This window comes from Schistocerca nitens, chromosome 1 (assembly GCF_023898315.1).
Source record: "Schistocerca nitens isolate TAMUIC-IGC-003100 chromosome 1, iqSchNite1.1, whole genome shotgun sequence".
Taxonomy (NCBI): domain Eukaryota; kingdom Metazoa; phylum Arthropoda; class Insecta; order Orthoptera; family Acrididae; genus Schistocerca; species Schistocerca nitens.
In genome coordinates this window covers 752,846,794-752,860,889 of record NC_064614.1, presented here as the reverse complement: position 1 = coordinate 752,860,889, position 14,096 = coordinate 752,846,794, and the positions used below count along the sequence as shown (strand labels likewise).

General features: G+C 43.7%; 1 protein-coding gene across 2 annotated transcripts in view; it reads left to right on the top strand.

Moving 5' to 3' along the window:
• Positions 1–14,096, top strand: part of LOC126260758 (WD repeat-containing protein 35) — a 208,913-nt gene that overhangs the window by 162,156 nt on the left and 32,661 nt on the right. For both annotated transcript variants that reach the window (XM_049958106.1, XM_049958100.1), the window contains exon 19: positions 5,421–5,544. In XM_049958106.1, coding sequence (XP_049814063.1) covers positions 5,421–5,544 — 124 coding nt within the window. The remainder of the gene's footprint in view (positions 1–5,420; positions 5,545–14,096) is intronic.

The window sequence follows — 14,096 nt, the reverse complement described above, 5'->3', positions numbered from 1 at the left end:
CTCATTCGAATGCTAACGTGTACACATGTCTTGCTTGTCAACTTACTCTGTGACTTATATGTGTTGTGTCGTTCTGAAATATATTTGTTAAACTTGACGTTATAACAATTGGCGACGAGGTAGTGGATTTTTCTTTTTCACTGTTGACCCACAGGGTTCCATGGCTACTGTCGAGCAACTATTGCAAAATCTCCTTGAACAGCAAACGCTTCTAACAGCGGCGATTCACGATTTCGTCGCGGCGTCAAATGCGGGGCGTTTCTCGTCATTGGCTGTACCTCCTTTTCCTCCTTACGACGAGACGGCGGAAGACTGGTCTGATTATGAAAAACGTCTTCGACAGCACTTCTTGGCATTTCATGTCACGGACGTACAACCATGTAAGTCTCTGTTCCTTTCCTGGATTTCACCTCAAATGTATTGGTTGTTGTTGCAGTTGGCTCCTTTGAAGGATCCTGCATCTTTGTCCTTTGCTGAAATGTGCTCACTTCTGTCTGTCTGTTTTCAAAAGCAAACGCATGTGGTAGCCTCTCGTGTTGCCTTTTATCGTTGTCAAAAACAGCCACATCAATCCTATCGTGCTTGGCCTGCTGAACTTCACGGCCTCAGTCGTAAGTGTCAATTTGTTACTGATGTTCACAAAGAATCCTATGCCGATTCCATGGTACGGGATGCTATTATCCGGTCGGCGCCCGACAAAGAAGTTCGGCAACGTGTCCTTCAGTTGGCAAATCCGACTCTAGATGAAGTTCTCTCCATTGTGCAGTCTTTTGAAATTTCTCGCGCCGCTGGGGCGCAGATAGAGGCATGGGGTGATGTCGGGGAAATACAACCTCTGTGCGCTGTTGACGACGTGCGTGGCGCGTTCCCGTCGGCCGATGTGGCCGCAGTGCGCTCCCACGCACAGCCTCGGCCTAGCCGTAAACAACCCGCTAAGAAACTGCAGCAAAACCCCCGGCAACTTCCTTCATGTCCGCGGTGTTTTACGAAACATTCACACGTGGATTGTCCCCAACGTTGGGCTGTGTGTCACAATTGCAAAAAGAAAGGTCATGTGTCTTCTGTTTGCAAATCCGACCGCATACATGATGTTCATGAACATGACGCTGATTCTGATTCTATGTTGTCTGTCACTTGCACTTCTTCCCTTTCAGGGAAGTTATTCCTCACTGTCCAAATCCTTGTTCGAGATGTTCGCATCAAGTGCATACCGGTTCTGCTGCCACTATAATTAATTCTCAGACGTATCTTCAGTTGGGTTCTCCACTCCTGTCACCTGTCACTCGGCAATTACGGACGTACAATAAACAGAAGATTTCTCTCTTGGGACAGTTTAATGCTGAGGTATCTTACAAATCCGTCGTTCGCACTGTTCCCATATTTGTGGTCGACCAGAGCAACGCAGAAAATCTTTTTGGTTTCGATGCCTTTCGCATTTTTGGGTTCTCCATAGATGACTCTGTCAATATTGTCTCTGATGCTATTCCTTATGCTCAACTGGATTCCTTGTCGACGACATTTTCGTCCCTTTTTTCTCCTGGGTTAGGCCGTGCAAACAACTTTGAAGCTCATATCACGCTCAAACCCACTGCTCGGCCTAAGTTTTTTCGGGCTCGGCCCATTCCTGTGGCCCTTCGTGATTGGGTAAAACGGGAGTTGGATCGTCTCACTACTTCAGGGGTCTTGCTTCCTGTCACTTCCAGTGAGTGGTCCTCTCCTGTCGTTGTCGTTGCTAAGACAAATGGTGATATTCGTCTCTGTGGCGATTTCAAAGCCACTGTAAATGCTCAATGCCTCATCGACACTTACCCTATGCCCCGTCCTGAAGAACTGTTCACTAAACTTGCTGGAGGCCAGTATTTTTCTAAAATTGACCTGTCAGAAGCTTATCATCAACTTCCTCTCGATGCTGCTTCCCGGCAGTTTCTGGTCCTTAACACGCCTTTCGGCCTCTATCAATACCAACGCTTGCCATTGGGGGTTGCTAGCAACCCTGCTCTCTTTCAGCGATTCTTGGAACAATTATTGCTCCCTGTCCCTGGGTGTATCAATTACATGGATGACATTGTTGTCACTGGCTCCACCACTGAAGAACATCTTCAAAATCTCCGCACACTTTTTCATGTCTTACAGACTGCCGGTCTTAAGTGTAATCTTCAGAAATCACAATTTTTTCAGGCATCTATCATGTACTTGGGGTTTCAACTCTCTCGAGATGGTATTTGTCCGCTTCAGCAAACTGTCGCTGCGATCGATGCCCTTCCTCGCCCTACATCTGTTAAGGAACTGCAGGCCTTCTTGGAGAAAATAGCATACTATCACAAGTTTTTACCGTCTGCGGCTTCGGTGGCTCAGCCGTTGCATCGCCTGTTGCATAAAAACGTGCCTTTTCACTGGTCCGCGTCATGCGATGCGGCTTTCCAGAAATTGAAGACTATGCTGAAACAGGCCCCGTGCATGGCTACTTATCGACCTGGCCAACATCTTGTTCTTGCCACAGACGCCTCTCAATACGGGGTTGGTGCAGTCCTTGCGCACTGTTTTTCTGACGGTTCGGAACAACCCATTGCTTACGCCTCCAAAACGCTCACGGAAGCCCAACAAAAGTATTCTCAAATTGAAAAAGAAGCTTTGGCCATTATTTATGCTCTTCATAAGTTTGGTGTTTTTCATTATGGCTCAAAATTTCATCTTGTTACGGATCACAAACCACTTGTTTCCTTGTTTCATCCATCTTTACTTGTCTCGTTTCAATTATGATATTCATTTCCGGCCAACGGCTCAACATGCAAATGCTGATGCTCTGTCTCGCCTTCCCATGGGTCCTGATCAGGCATTCGATAGTGACGAACTTTTGTGTTTCCACCTGCCTGTTGCTGAGCAGCAGGTTGTGGACGGGTCCCCATCACTGGGGACAAGCTGGCGGCTGCTAAGAGTTTTGACCCTACCCTCTCCCGGGTTTTACACTGTATTCAGAAGGGTTGGCCAGATCGCCCGTCCGCTAAGACTTCTGATCCGTTGCGGAACTACTACACTTTGTGCTACCGCCTCACGGCTAGGGATGGTGTTATCCTCCTCTCCACTGACAATGCTTCGCCGTGGGTCGTGGTACCTGCGTCTTTGCATGCTTCGGTCTTGCGCCTCCTTCATCAAGGGCACTGGGGTGTGTCTCGCACAAAATCTCTGGCACGCCGTCATGTGTACTGGCCTGGCATCGACTCTGAAATAGCACACATGGTCGCTGCCTGCAGCCCTTGTGCGTCATAGGCCGCTGCCCCGAAGTCATCTTTGTCACCGTGGCCTTCGCCTGAGAAGCCCTGGGAGCGCATTCATGCTGACTTTGCGGGACCCTTTTTAGGTACTTATTGGCTCCTCGTAATTGACTCCTACTCTAACTTTCCTTTCATTGTCTGTTGCACATCGCCTACCACCGCGGCAACCACCAGTGCTCTCGCCCGCATTTTTTCTTTGGAAGGCCTCCCCTCTACTCTTGTTACTGATAATGGTCCGCAATGTGCCTCTTCCGAATTTGCAGATTTTTGTGCTCGCCACGGCGTTATACATGTCACGGCCCCGCCATTCCATCCACAATCCAACGGTGAGGCTGAACGACTGGTCCACACATTTAAGGCTCAGATGCGGAAACTTCTGACTTCTTCTGCTGCTGATGATGCGCTTCTCCAGTTTCTGGCATCTTACCGTTTCACCCCCATGGGCGACCACAGCCCGGCTGAGCTCTTACATGGCCAACAGCCCTGCACGCTACTTCATCTTCTGCGGCCTCCCACCTCACAGCCGTGGGTGCCTTCCCTTGGCCGGTTCACCGCCGACGACCTCATCTGGGTACGGGGATATGGCAGGCGGCCAAAATGGAGCCCGGGCCGCATCTTAAGACACCGTGGCAGACGCCTGTATGAAATCCAGACGGACACGGGTGTTGCAGTGCGTCATTCGGACCAGCTTCGGCCTCGTGTGCCAGCAACGCCTGTTCCGAATGCCGCTACACCACTTTTGGCCCTACCTGACGCTCGGGATCTTGGCATCTCTCAATACTCACAACGCTGCCCTCTCACCGTCATCGTGATGCCAGCACAAGAATGGACGCCACCAGGAGACGTGCCCATGCAGGAACTGGATGACCATCCTCGGTCAGAGCAAATCTACTCGCCTCCTCCTCCAACAGACGCCGACACATCGCCCATGTCTCCTGTCATATCAACTGGACTTGCCGCAACGGGCAGATTGGTGCAGGGGGTCCCAGCAGATTCGACCCCTACGTCTCCTGTCATCTCGACCCGTTATCATCGGGGACACTTCCGTCCGTACGGGAAGCCTCCTCCTCAAGACTTTACGGCAAGTCAAACAACGCCTATGGACGTTAGCCATCTCCAGGACACCTCCATCAAGACCAGTGCAACAATTTCAAAGGGGGGAAAAGTGTTGTGACTCGCCGATCATTCAAAGCGCCACCACGCAATTACGCGCGTCCTCTACGTGCGGCGCTGTCTGCCAGCCATGCAGCAGCTGCACCACCTAAGTGGCCAGCCGAGCAGCGGCCGCTAGACTGAGACTCAGTGCTCATTCGAATGCTAACGTGTACACATGTCTTGCTTGTCAACTTACTCTGTGACTTATATGTGTTGTGTCGTTCTGAAATATATTTGTTAAACTTGATGTTATAACAGTTTTGTGTTGCGATCCACAAATGTAGTGTAAATTAATGATTTGTCATTAAAGGAATAGCGTAATGCATTTTAATTATTAACATCATTATTGTGTATTACTTTCTTTGGATTGAAAAAGTGACACTACTGAAGTGAAGTACATTTGCAGGCACTGTGCTGTTCTTCGAGATGATTGACATGAGTGAATTGTAAATCAGATATCATTAACTCAATTTCATATTAATTCTTCAATTGATTAAGCTTATTCATTTTAATTTCGAGGTGTAATATTGAACATAGTCTATATATGTGTGAGGTTGACATATTATGTACTCTTTTCATGTAAAACGTGTTCTTGTACAAGATTTCAAAATATGTGCAGCAGACATGATCCCCTCCCCTCTGATTTTCCCTCTCTTTCAACATCCTATCAATAGGAGGATGCTGCTTGTCACTCCACTGCGCAGTATCTTTGCACTTAGGCATTAGGCAGCTGCAGTAGGGTGGAGCGAATAAAAACCGTGTATTCAGAAAGTCATACTTGTATACTATCAAAATTTTGGCTCATATGTATGGGATTGATTGCTGGGACTGACCTACAGGCAGTGTACCTCCTTCTCCTTAAAATTTGAAGTTAAGTTGGTAATGTTCCCTTGTGAGTCCAACACCTACTGAGGCAGAATTAACAATTATTTCAGCTTTGATGCAACAAAATATGTATTTTAAATATAATTAATTTTGTTTTTCTGCTTGCAGATGGCTGAGAAAGAGGGGAGAAAGCACTCACAGCCACAGCGAATAAAAAAGTTGTATGTTCTGGCTGCTTTGTTAGTTGAAGAACATCAGCAGTTATTAAAGCAAAAAGCTATTGGATCCACAGGTACATTTCCTGGTTTTTAGAAGTTCTTTGAAATATGATGTGTAGTTTTTCGTAAGCTTTTCTTTATTGTATTTGAGTGTGAGATAGTTTGATTATTTACATATTAGTTTTAATTTTTTATTATTGGGATCAGTCCCTAGCAATGGACCCATGTCAGTTGGACATCACTAGCAAATAATACTAGTGAAGAAAGTTGGAATGCTACCTTGCTTGACACAAATAAAATGTTCCATAGTGTAGGTGTATGGACAGGACTGGAATGATTTTTTAACTAATGGGTGTACTGTACATCACTTTGGCAAATTAGAACTGAAGATCTCCAAGATAAAAGAAAAGATTGTGCAAAATGAGGAAATTAAGACGAAAAAATTATTTTTTGAAAGAAAAGTTAGCCAATTGACTTAATTGTTCATTTATTTTGCGCAGTCATGGTTTCGGCTCTAAACCCATTCTCAGGAGTGTGTTGAACTCAAAATTAATAAAGTATACGTAACATGCTGGTCATAGGAACAAGCAGTTATGTATTTGAAAACATTACTTATGTGTCTGATCTGTGTGTGACATGCCATCATTGAAACAACATATTTCTGGTCTTATAGACCAGTTGTCATATTACAGGATATGACCACATAATGAAGATACATAATATAGCTGACATTTTGCACAGCGAAAAACCACTAACACACAGTATGGCATATTTAATAGCCGCTGTAGTCCTATGACCTGCATTAGTCACTAATGTTCTTCAGCTGACGTTAACATAAGTAAGTTCAGTGGCAGAGATCACAACAAAGTGGCACAACTGTGTGAGCCACATGATCTTCGCTTTACCAGAGATATTACTAGGAAATAGAAAATGGATATATATTTAGATAATGCTTAACATGTCCTTGTAATACACACTTATAACAGCTTTTTGCTGGTGTACATTGTAATATTCTTAACTCAGAGTGTAAATATAATCATTTTAGATGCACAGTAAACTTTGGCCTTCAACCATTGCATGGGTGCAGTATTATAAAATTGTAATTCACTGATTTGTGGAGACTTACATAATAGATGTTGTACCTGTGCAACAACTTCCATGATCCATGTGAAGTGTTGGGTCTGCCACAGAACTCAGAAACTGAAAGATCCTGAGTCAGAACTATTCACGGCACATTACTGAAGTACGGAAGTCCCCACTACATAATATGACCATTCAGTAGAGTGAGAAAAAAGATGGCTGGGGGTGGCAAGGGTAGGGACAGGTAATAGAGTGTGGAGAGAGCGGAGAAGAGGACAGATGAAGATAAGTGGGACATGTTGGAGTGGCTGAGAGATGGAATAGATTTGGGGGTGTGCATAGGGGAGTTAGGGGTGCAGGGTAAGGAGAGCATGGTACGTCTGTGAGCTATATTATATACCTTACCATACACTTCAGTATCACATGAATTTCCATTAAATTCATATTGATGTACTTCCATTACTTATAGCATATGAAGTCCTGAACCAAATGTAATAGGTTCTGTATACATTTCTAACATAGTACATCAATATGCTATATTATGTACCCAGACCATACACTGCAATATTACATGAATATTATTAAGTACATATTTATGTAGCCATTCTACTTAAAGCATGTGAATATCTCTACCAAACATAATGGGTTCTATACACTTTTTTCAAGGTGACATACCTTGATAATAATCAAAAATTATTGGAAGTTGTTAAAACTATAAAATTACCATCTGTTGTTGAAAAGTCATATAACACATAGATGGTGGAAGTAGTACATGAAGACTAACTTAAGCTACGGTGCAAAACTAAAAGAAAATCACAATTCACTGATGTCACTATAAGGTAATATGGTTCTGAAATTACATCTATATAAGGTACATAAGCCAGCAGCCTAAGAAAGTACTTTATGGTTTGGAGAATGGGGAGGGGTAATTGGAGTTGGAGGAGAGGACAGGGTGGGTAGAGGAGGGGGTGGGGATGGTACATTAGTATATTACCCTATGTACTTGAGCATCACTAGATAAGTACCCACTGCCCCCCTACGTCGTAATACCTTTGATAAAGCAAAGATCATTTGGCTCACACAGTGGTGCTACTTTGTTATTATCTCTGCCGCTGTATTGACATATGTTTACATCAGTTGCTGAACAGAAGTGACTAATCCAGGTCACAGGAATATATTTCCTGTGAAATACACCATGTTGTTGTTGTTGTTGTTGTTGTTGTTGTGGTCATCAGTCCTGAGACTGGTTTGTTGCAGCTCTCCATGCTACTCTATCCTGTGCAAGCTTCTTCATCCCTCAGTACCTACTGCAGCCTACATCCTTCTGAATCTGCTTAGTGTATTCATCTCTTGGTCTCCCTCTACAATTTTTACACTGCACACTGCCCTCCAATACTAATTTGGTGATCCCTCGATGTCTCAGAACATGTCCTACCAACAGATCCCTTCTTCTAGTCAAATTGTGCCACAAGCACCTCTTCTCCCCAATTCTATTCAATACCTCCTCATTAGTTATGTGGTCTACCCATCTAATCTTTAGCATTCTTCTGTAGCACCACATTTCGAAAGCTTCTATTCTCTTCTTGTCTAAACTATTTATCGTCCACGTTTCACTTCCATACATGGCTACACTCCATACAAATACTTTCAGAAATGACTTCCTGACACTTAAATCTATACTCGATGTTAACAAATTTTTCTTCTTCAGAAACGCTTTCCTTGCCATTGCCAGTCTACATTTTATATCCTCTCTACTTCGACCATCATCAGTTATTTTGCTCCCCAAATAGCAAAACTCCTTTACTACTTTAAGTGTCTCATTTCCTAATCTAATTCCCTCAGCATCACCCGACTTAATTCGGCTACATTCCATTATCCTCATTTTGCTTTTGTTGATGTTCATCTTACACCCTCCTTTCAAGACACTGTCCATTCCGTTCAACTGCTCTTCCAAGTCCTTTGCTGTCTCTGACAGAATTACAATGTCATCGGCGAACCTCAAAGTTTTTATTTCTTCTCCATGGATTTTAATTCCTACTCCGAACTTTTCTTTTGTTTCCTTTATTGCTTGCTCAATATATAGATTGAATAACATCGGGGATAGGCTACAACCCTGTCTCACTCCCTTCCCAACCACTGCTTCCCTTTCATGTCCCTCGACTCTTATAACTGCCATCTGCTTTCTGTAAAAATTGTAAGTAGCCTTTCGCTCCCTGTATTCTACCCCTGCCACCTTCAGAATTTGAAAGAGAGTATTCCAATCAACATTGTCAAAAGCTTTCTCTAAGTCTACAAATGCTAGAAACGTAGGTTTGCCTTTCCTTAATCTTTCTTCTAAGATAAGTCGTAGGGTCAGTATTGCCTCACGTGTTCCAACATTTCTACTGAATCCAAACTGATCTTCCCCGAGGTCGGCTTCTATCAGTTTTTCCATTCGTCTGTAAAGAATTCGCGTTAGTATTTTGCAGCTGTGACTTATTAAACTGATTGTTCGGTAATTTTCACATCTGTCAATACCTGCTTTCTTTGGGATTGGAATTATTATATTCTTCTTGAAGTCTGAGGGTATTTCGCCTGTCTCATACATCTTGCTCACCAGATGGTTGAGTTTTGTCAGGACTGGCTCTCCCAAGGCCGTCAGTAGTTCTAATGGAATGTTGTCTACTCCTGGGGCCTTATTTCGACTCAGATCTTTCAGTGCTCTGTCAAACTCTTCACGCAGTATCATATCTCCCATTTCATCTTCATCTACATCCTTGTCCATTTCCATAATATTGTCCTCAAGTACATTGCCCTTGTGTAGACCCTCTATATACTCCTTCCACCTTTCTGCTTACGCTTCTTTGCTTAGAACTGGGTTTCCATCAAATCTCTTGATATTCATACAAGTGGTTCTCCTTTCTCCAAAGCTCTCTTTAATTTTCCTATACGCAGTATCTATCTTACCCCTAGTGAGAGAAGCCTCTACATCCTTACATTTGTCCTCTAGCCATCCCTGCTTAGCCAATTTGCACTTCCTGTCTATCTCATTTTTGAGACGTTTGTATTCCTTTTTGCCTTTCATCAATTAAATTCAATATTTCTTCTGTTACCGAAGGGTTTCTACTAGCCCTCGTCCTTTTACCTATTTGATCCTCTGCTGCATTCACTATTTCATCCCTCAAAGTTACCCATTCTTCTTCTACTGTATTTCTTTCCCCCGTTCCTGTCAATTGTTCCCTTATGCTCTCCCTGAAACTCTGTACAACCTCTGGTTCTTTCAGTTTATCCAGGTCCCATCTCCTTAAATTCCCACCTTTTTGCTGTTTCTTCAGTTTTATCTACAGTTCACAACCAATAGATTGTGGTCAGAGTCCACATCTGTCCCTGGAAATGTCTTACAATTTAAAACCTGGTTCCTAAATCTCTGTCTTACCATTATATAATCTATCTTCTACCTTTTAGTATCTCCAGGGTTCTTCCATGTATACAGCCTTCTTTTATGATTCTTAAACCAAGTGTTAGCTATGATTAAGTTATGCTCTGCGCAAAATTCTACCAGACGGCTTCCTCTTTCATTTCTTAGCCCCAATCCATATTCACCTACTATGTTTCCTTCTCTGCCTTTTCCTACGCTTGAATTCCAGTCACCCATGACTATTAAATTTTCGGCTCCCTTCACTATTGAATAATTTATTTTACCTCCTCATACATTTCATCAATTTCTTCATCATCTGCAGAGCTAGTTGGCATAGAAATTTGTACTACTGTAGTAGGCATGGGCTTCGTGTCTATCTTGGCCACAATAATGCGTTCACTATGCTGTTTGTAGTAGCTTACCCGTACTCCTATTTTTTTATTCATTATTAAAACTATTCCTGCGTTACCCCTATTTGATTTTGTATTTATAACCCTGTATTCACCTGACCAAAAGTCTTGTTCCTCCTGCCACCGAACTTCACTAATTCCCACTATATCTAACTTTAACCTATCCATTTCCCTTTTTAAATTTTGTAACCTAGCTGCCCGATTAAGGGATCTGACATTCCACGCTCCGATCCGTAGAACGCCAGTTTTCTTTCTGCTGGTAACAACGTTAAATTATTACCCACGACGATATAGAGAAGCCATTGAATATAAGCATCAGGATAATTTTAATAGGAAAGAGGGGGTTCAAGACACACTTCTGCTCCTGACGTTTCGTCCAGGACTGCGCTGGACATCAGCCATAAACCTGGCAACCACAGTCCAATCTGAATGAGACGAGTGCCCAGTAAATATGCGGAAGAGAAGAATGAGAGCATAAAGCTTTCGCATGTTACTAGTCTGATGAATATGGGGCAGCCAAATAGGGTTTTTTTTATTGTTATCAAAGAGGAGACCATAAATTCAGGACTACGCAACCACAATGGTGTCTAAAATTGAAGCAACAAACAGAAATTTTGCAAGGTTGCATTTATTTTGCCACAACACAGTATAAACATGTGATAGTAAAGTATAAACAATGTAAAGAATCCAGAATGTAAGCAACTGCAACAAACATAACAGTACAAAAAAACCGTTCATTTTTTCCAACTTAACTGGGTTGCACATACATTCTGACAACTGATTATAGTGCCCAGTATGAGGTGTGACCACCTCTTGCAGCAATACCGATCTGACGATGATGGGGCAGGCTGTGTATGATGTCACCAAGCTCATGTTGGAGCAATAACAACCATTATTCTTGCAGAGCTGTCACAAGTCTAAAAGAGCAGTTGGTGGATGCTTATGTGATGGAATCCATCTCCATATTGCATCCCAGACATGCTCTATGGGATTTAAATCTGAAGAGTGAGCAGGCTACCTCATGCGTGCAATCCCTTCTGTTTCCAAGAAAACATCAACCACCTGTGCTCTATGAGGTCGAGCATTATTGTCCACTAATACAAAGTCTGGACCCACAGCACCTTGCAACAATCAAACAAGGTCTCAAAATCTCAGCACGATACCTGATAGTAGTTAAACCTTGTCGATTCACCTGTACAATTTCACGAAGGGCTGTTCAAGTGATCAGCACAATCCCTGCCCACATCATTAGAATCCCTTCTCAATATTGATCTCTTTCCACAATGCTTGGATCCCGAAACAGTGTTCAACATTCCTTCCCAGATGCGAATTCGAGATTCACTCTCCAGACCAAGTCAGGGCTCATTTGTGAAAAGAACATTAGCCCACTGTTCGACCATCCAAGATGGCATGTTGATGACTCCACCCTAGACATTCCCTTCTGTGAAGACCCGTCAGAGGTACACATACAGCAAGTCTCCAACAATAAAGGCCAGTCTGCTGAAGTGTTCTGTACACTGTTTGCCTAAATGCAGCACATCCAGTGGCTGCTGCATGGTCAGATGCCAGTTGCTGTGCTGTACTGTACTGTACTTAGCCAGTGCTATTGTACCCTTACAGCCAAATAACTGCCTTCTCTCTCTGTTGTCATACATGGTCAGCCCTGCCCTGGTCCTTCGGTATCTACAAACTGCCGCCACATCCGAGAAACAACAGAATGATTCACTTTAAGCCATTGGGAGACACCAGTTTCACATACGTCTTGCTTCCATTCTTCCTACGCCTCTCCGCAGAACAGAGTGTGACAGACGTCTTCTCTGTGCCATACTGCACCATCTGTGACTGTGTAAATAGTGATTGTGAATGTGGGGCTACCAAACAAATACTACCCTGTTTGATGGGTGCCCCGACATCATCGCTGGCATGGTTGTCCCTTGACCAGAATGCCTCTTCTGCGCAGAATACGACCATGCAGACATCTCTTGACAGTTGGTATGATTATATCGTGACAGACACAGGATGGGGATATAGCAGTTTGTTGTTTTAATTTTGGACACCATTGCAAGTCCAAGTTCTTGGTACTCAAGAAGGATTCTCGGTCAGGACGACAGGAATGCACGACTTGCAGCAAGGTAACAGGTAGCAATGAGAGTCAGTCCAAGTGGAGGCCTAGTGGATGGCACCTTGGGGCCAGTGTTCGGCTGAGGCTGCAGGGTAGAAGCTACATGAAATGCTTAAGTTAGCAAAATGCATTGCAGGCATGATCAGTGGTCCAATGGACGTCACTAACTGAATGGTTGACTAGATTGTGCCTCCCGGTAACCATACTGACAGGGGAGATGAAACATCCCCAAGATTTGAGAATCTACAATAGGTCAGTGACTATCCTTTCCAGAAATTTGCAGAGCATATTTTAAGGTTAATTGGTCAGCAGCTGTCAATAGATTTTGGGTTTCTGCCTGGGTGACCAATGACACTATCTTGCCATTATGAAGAGGACACCTCCGAGCCAAATACAGTTGAAGAACTTGAGGAGAAGGACCTTTTGAATAACATTCAGATTTTAGATCATCTGACTATGAATCTAATCAGGATATTATGGCACATTGTGTAGCAAGGCAAGAGCCTGAAGCAGTTCTCAGTCAGTGAAAGGATCATTATACTTTTAAGCATGGCAGGTGGGTGAAGAACAGGAAGAGGTCTTCAACATCTTGTTTATGCTTTCAAAAGGTAGGCCAGGTGATAATAGGATGCCGACACTGTCGCACAGTGTTCAGCAACAACATACACTTTGGTATAAAGCCCACCCTGCTGGAAGATACCAGAAGAGTTGTCTAGCTTTGGCAGCCCACACAATCTTGGCCCACACTTGGTATGAAGAGGCACATGCCTATAGTGAAGAGATGTAGTGCTCCAAGCATTTCTCCTTACTGCTTTACTACAGACAGCAAGACTTAGCATGAAGTCTCTTGAAAGTGAGGAGGGTTGTCTGAAGGATGTTGCTCGAGATGGGATTGCAAAGTTCTGCACCAATCCTGAATAGCTGTAGAAAGGGGTGTATATCAGTTCCAGTGGCATGGACGATTGTGTCAGGCTGTCTTCCACATCACTGATGCGATCTGACAGATAGGGTGAAGTGACAGCAGAGGCACACAATTGCCACATGGCTTTTGAAGCATCCAACATGTTAATTAGTCAGTAAGGCCATGGCAAGGAAGTAACAGGACATTGGAAGGTGCTCACTGTTACAAATATTGTCATGTAGCAACCACTGTAGGGAAGCCATGAGATTGGAGGCAGACATCAGATGGTTGACAGTTGAAAAGACACCACGGGAAACACCAAAGTGGGTAGGAGTACTACCATTGAGGAGAGAGAGATCAAGACCGGAAAAAAAGCTGGTCATTCAGAAGGCCCCTATCAGACAAAGTGGGACTTCTCACCACACGGAGTAGTGCACATTGAAATAATCCCCATCAGGAGAAACAAAGAGGGAGGGGGGGGGGGGGGATGAGAGGAGCTGGCTTAAGATCTACCGAAGGTACATGAACATTACAAATGGTTTATTGCTGGGGTTATTTCCACTCGCGTCACTACTGCTTACAACGTGGTACGGAGAGAAATCTACTCGCTGACAACATCTGTGCAAATTAATATAACTACTCCTCCATTTGCCCCCTCAGGGTCAATATGGTTCCAACATGTTGCTTGGTAACCTCCAATCATTGGGGAACAATCA